The 6,000-nt window shown below is 44.6% G+C and overlaps 1 protein-coding gene across 1 annotated transcript; it reads left to right on the top strand.

Annotated features, from left to right (window-relative positions):
• The first annotated feature begins 441 nt into the window (after positions 1-441).
• Positions 442-5,298, top strand: lmod2b (leiomodin 2 (cardiac) b). Its single transcript, XM_079236353.1, is given in 7 exon segments — positions 442-955; positions 1,242-1,736; positions 2,294-2,554; positions 2,646-2,861; positions 3,341-3,469; positions 3,471-3,791; positions 4,939-5,298. Coding segments are annotated over 7 exon segments (1,725 nt in total). The 5' UTR covers positions 442-679; the 3' UTR covers positions 4,966-5,298.
• Positions 5,299-6,000: the final 702 nt, after the last annotated feature.

Here is a 6,000-nt window from a genome sequence, read left to right as displayed (position 1 = left end):
ACATGCATAAATCCATCAGCCCTTATCTATCATCTTTGCTCCTCCATTCATATGTATCTTTGCCATGACATGGCAGTTTTAACATTATATGACGACATCAACTGATAACAACAAAGGACATACAGATCGAGAGTTTTAGAGATGCATTATCTCAGTTTATCGTCATAGTTCTGTTCTGTTGGGTCCCGTTTGTCTTTTTTGGCTGAACAAAGACACTCAGGCCGAGGTGACAGACTGCTACGTTGACAGGCCATAGTCTCTGAGCTCACATGCTTTTTGTGTCTCTCATGGCAGTGCCTCCCAAAAAAGACGCTGCATCATGGGGTACGTTCCCCTGTGATCCCTCTCTTAAGGCCAAAACAGCAGCTGACGAGATTAGAGAGGAGAGGACACTGACACACACAACACACTCACAGCAACACTGCCGGCCAGGATAGATCCGGTTCAGACTGGAGTGGGTACATCCAAACAGCTTCAACTGTCAAGGATCACCTCGACTGGACCTCGTATGTCCGTGGATCTCCAGCAACCTCACGGTGGACCTAGACTTTATTGTTTGAACCTCTATACCTTGACAACTACTTCACTTTGGGTTCCAGGCTGCATGGAACTCTAGAACTGGTCTTTCTGTGGCAGTTAAAACTCATCCTGAACTGTCTGTGCTAATCTCACTTTGACCATGAGCTGTTTTGGGTACCGCAGAGAGTTGAGTAAGTACGAAGATGTTGATGAGGACGAGCTTTTGGCTTCCCTCACCCCCGAAGAGCTGGCTGAGTTGGAAAAGGAGCTGGTGGATATCGATCCTGACGCCAACGTGCCCATAGGACTCCGACAGAGAGACCAGACGGACAAGACCCCGACGGGCACCTTCAGCAGAGATTCCCTGATGAAGTATTGGGAAAATGAGACACGCAGACTGATGGAGGACGAGATTTGTGGCGGAAGCCCCAAACCGGTGAGTAATTAGATTGAATTAGATTTGCTTGGTATTTGTACAATGTGCCCGGTGAACCAGCTTGTTTGAACTTTTATCGGATGGAATTCAAAACAGATTACTTAAAAAGTTAAAATTAAGAAATCATGTGAAGCACTAAAGGGAACATCATTATAAATTACTACCGAAGTTGCCTTACAACTATCTGCGTTAAATTAGCTTTACAATATAGCTTTTGAGAACACAAATATTCATAATTGCATTATGCGTTGCATTTCAAACACTGAATAATTTGTTTAAAATACAGGATGAAGAACAAGAGGAGTGTGTGACAGAAGAAAACAGCGGAGCAGAGGATGAAAAAGATGTTAAAAATGAGAAAGAACTGAGAAAGCATGAAGCGCTAAAGGAGAAGGAAGAGGAGGAAGAAGAAGAAGAAGAAGAGGAAGAAGAAGAAGAAGAAGAAGAAGAAGAAGAAGAAGAAGAAGAGAGTGAGGAAGAGGAGGAAGCTGTAACAGAGGAGGAGGAAGATGAGGCGGAGGAGGAGTATGATGATGAGGAACAAGATAATAAATTAAAACCTGAGCCCTCAAAGGAGTCTGGGGCACAGTCACTGGTCGACACCCCAAAGCTATTGAAGCCACAGAGGGTGGAGCCTATGAGACTGACTCCTCCCCCTCCACCTGCCGACCCAAATGCAATGAGAAACCCAACTGTTGTTGATGAAGCTCTCCAACAAGCTCTTAACAACGACCCTGAGCTTAATGAGGTTAATCTGAACAACATTGAAGATATCTCACAGGTACGAATGCAGCCACCTCGTGTTGTCTTCGGGTCAAAACGACCCTGTACATGTATGTGTGTTGATGGGTCATTTTGACCCGAAGACAACACGAGGGTAAAGGTTTCTTTACATCCGAGCTCCTCTGTTTTGTTTGTGGTTTGGTTTAGGTCAGTTGTAGACATGCGATAACTTTCCGCTTGCTAGCATCCGGCTCTAGACTGTTGAGTAACTTTTGGTTGGATGCCAGCATATCTTTGGGTTATATATAGTTATATATTTGGCACAACCACATCTTACAACTGGAACAATGAACAGCATCGAGATTGTTTCTGTTCTCACAAGAAAGCTGAACTCATCTTGTGGTTTACTCAATGACAAGTAGTAGCTAAAAAAGTTATTTCATTGATTTTAGTGTTAGATGGAGGGGTGAGAGGATGAACTTTGTATGAGCTTGGTAAACACGGGCCTTACTGAAGAGTTACATGTCTTCAGGGAGGCCCTGACCACTGTGGTGGGGGGCGGGTGTATATATACTTCACACTGAGAATATTTTTACTAACTAATCTACTTTTTAGGAAACCCTCATTCGATTTGCTGAAGCACTGAGGTCCAACACATATGTACGGGTCTTTAGCGTCGCGAACACCCGAGCTGACGACCCTGTGGCGTTGGCCATCGCCAAGATGCTGAGGGAAAACTCTTCCATCATCAGTCTAAATATAGAGTCCAACTATGTGAGTGGAAAGGGAGTGATGGCGATGGTTCAAGCACTTCCTGGAAACAACACCCTGACTGAGCTTCGGTTCCACAACCAGAGACACATGTGTGGAGCACAGGTGAGTTCTCGTTTCTCACTTTCTCACCACGCAGTTCTTCTCGTCTATCGGTACGTGCGCAGGGTGACAGTGTCTCCCTCCCTCCCCTCAGGTAGAGATGGAGATGGTGAAGGTACTGAGGGAAAACCACACTTTGATCAAGTTGGGCTACCAGTTCAACCTGCCTGGTCCCCGGATGAGCATGACGGGGATCCTCACCAGGAACCAGGACCGTCAGAGACAGAAGCGGTTACAAGAGCAGAGACAGCTGCAGCAGGGCCAACAGGGGGCGTCAGAGGGAGCTATTAACCCCAGAACCACTGCACTGGTATGCAACTTTGCTCCACTATGAGACATGTCTAATAAAACAGAATATTATTTTTTGATTGATGTGGCCCCCAGGCCGATGATTGCATCCTGCTTCTCTTTTGTTCCCCATTACTGTTTTCAAAGTCCCCATCTCTGTTACAGGCAGTGGTAAGCTTTTCAGCTAACAAGCTATATGCTAATGATATGCAACTTTGGCAAAATCAGCGGATTCAACTGCTGTTTACGTTTGCCTATGACATTTCAAATGCATTCATGGTTTGGACATTGACGTTTCCACTGCTTTCACGGCTATAATGCTTCAAATGACACTTTTATAACACTTCTTTAAAATGATTATACTTCAACTGACGGTGCACACTTGGAACTTCAACTGAAGTGCTTTGAATTCGTTGTGTTCATGCCTGCAACCTGCGAGCACACTAGCCTTTAATAGTTTTCAATGCATTCGTAATCATCCATTTTGCTCTCGGATTCTAGAAAGGAACTCCTCGTCCATCACCTTACAGCTCACCCAGAGCCTCTCCTTGGTCCTCACCCAAACTCCCCAGGAGTGACGTGGCTAAAAAACAGACGCCACCTGTTCCACCTCCTCCTCCCCCGCCACCTCCCCCCCCCCCCACCGCCTCCTCCACCGCCTCCCCCGCAGCGGGAGAAGAAGAAGCCCACCAGGATGATTGCGGAGGTCATCAAGGCGCACGAGGCAGGCAGCAAGAAGGTGAGGAAGACAAAAGGTAAAAAGGGCAAGAAGGGCAAGGAGACGGGGAAAGAAGAGACGAGTAGCATCCTGAGGGAGCTCAAGAACGCTCTGAGGCCCATGTCGGTGGAGAGGAGAGGGGAGGAGGGCAGCAGGCCGTCCACGCCAGTGAGGTCAGCACACGACCAGCTGATGGAGTCCATTCGCAGCAGCAACAACCGTTGCCTGAAACGGGTAAGTTCAAGGATGTGCGCAATAAACGCGGATGTTTGTTATCCAATGGTCAAAATATGCGGTTTTGTATCATCCCCTGAATTGCATTAAGTGCCTCTACAGGCAAAGTGAACAAGGCGGTTTAATTTAGACGAGGATGTCAAAGAGTCAGTGGTGTCTGAGTCATGGTATGTTCTGTCTCTACACTGTAAGCAGGCAAATGGCTGCTTGCCACCAGCCAGCACTGTGGTATCATCACAATGCTTTTACAGCTAGAGAGAGAGACAGAAAAGCCAATATACAGCCAATACTAATGTCATCCAAGCCCCATGTATTCTTATCCTGAAGATGAAGATAAACTGACCCAAAAAAGGATTTTAAGCAAAGAAAATGAGACAGATAGAGCGCACTCTGGGTCATCTTATAATTGTCTTTAAGCAGTATGTTACTTTTGCTGCAAAAGAAATTAATACATCAAGTTTTTTTGTTGCTTTTTTTATCTTGGAGAAGAGAGTGAATTATTACTTTGGCTGAAGCTTCAGCACAACTTGTAACATTGTTAGAGTGGAAAATCAGCTCTGCCCTCAGATGGCGGGGTCTCCTAGCTGTGAAATTCCTGCCACTTAGTGAAGGTATTTATAGAAACTGTCCAGTGGAGCTTTTGATAACGACAGATATGACACATCGTTACCACAGCACGTAAGATAGGAAACAGGGTAAACAGCTGGCCTGGCTCCGTCCAAAAGGTGACAACATCCATCTACTGCTCACACATTAACATATATCTATTAAAACCTTTGGCATTTGTGCATATTAAACAAACAAGATTGGTTTCTGGTCTTTATGTGTTAAGTTAAAGTAAAGTTAAACGAGTGCTGGCTACAGCATCATTGACAGCCAACACAAGTAGTCTATCGAGGCTGTATACTGCCAACAACCAGAAAAATGTGCAACTATGAAGGAGCTTCGCCCTCTAATGAAACGAGGCCAATTTGTGGGCTATGTGGTTTGAAGACTACATTATTGTAGCCATGGCTCAGAGCTCGTAACTTGACCACCGACTTATGTCCATTCCTCTCATTCCTATCTTTGCTATCACCATCACATCCCTTAAAAGCCTTTTTTCATTGCCTGTATTTCAAACTGACATAGCATTGTCATTTTCCAGGTGGAAATCCCACATCATCTACTATAATAAAAGTGAACGTGAAAAGAGGTCCACTCATTGCCAGGGAAGTTGGAGATTCTGCGTAATGATGACGCTCGAGTGATGAAAGCACACGATGAAAACATGTTGGGATTGCTGAGCAGCCAAAAAATTAATTCTGGAAATTTACTGGAAATGTTCACAGCAGTAATAGCTTTTTAAGTTTTTTTTTAAGTATTGAAGCATAATTGGAAATGATATATTTGTATATTCATTTTGCAATTAGTTGACTGAACTGTTTACTGATACGTTTTCTAACTCACTGTTTTCTTGTAAATTGTAAATATGATCGGTTGTTGGTTGAATTATGTGTTCATTTCTAAATATAGCCATTTGGTGTTTACAATACTTGACCGTGTATGTGGACTGTTTTCTTTTTCTTTGTTTTCTGGAAAAGTTCCATTTCAAAAGAAGAGGGTCAAGCTGTTATGCAGCAGTGCTTTTATCAGTGAGTCATCTTACTGGTCAAGCGCCACTGATGCATTTTCCCACTCACAGCACGCCCACGCCAGTCAGCACGTATTAGAGCAGGGCTTTGGCGCACTTCGTTTGAACAATTCACAATGCATGACAAGTGAAGGGACGGAATAGACACCCACTAGTAGTTCCACTGACATCACAGCGCAGACATCAACGTTCAACAAAACCACAAGATCAAATAAGAAGCTGCTCAATGCTACAATGCCTTTAAACCACAGGTACAGGTACAGGAGGTTAAACTATTCTGGGCTCATTCTGCGCTGGTGGAATTTCATTATAGACAAGACCTAAGAACCAAAGGATTTAGCCAATTAAGAGATGGGGATGCTAGGTCAAAAGAGACACATTGACATGATAGAAAGGGAGGGAGAGTCCGGGTGGGGGAGACCACAAATCAAACAGAGAGAGAGGTGACAGACTGGGAAGGAGAGACCGAGAGCATGTGAGTGGGGGGGTGGGGGGGCTCAAGGGTGCCAACAATGAGAAAACTACTAATTACATAATTTTTCCGGAGTGACGTCCCACTTCAAAAGCATTCCATTA

Source organism: Taurulus bubalis, assembly GCF_910589615.1.
Source record: "Taurulus bubalis genome assembly, chromosome: 20".
NCBI lineage: Eukaryota > Metazoa > Chordata > Actinopteri > Perciformes > Cottidae > Taurulus > Taurulus bubalis.
This window is presented reverse-complemented; position numbering and strand designations above follow the sequence as displayed.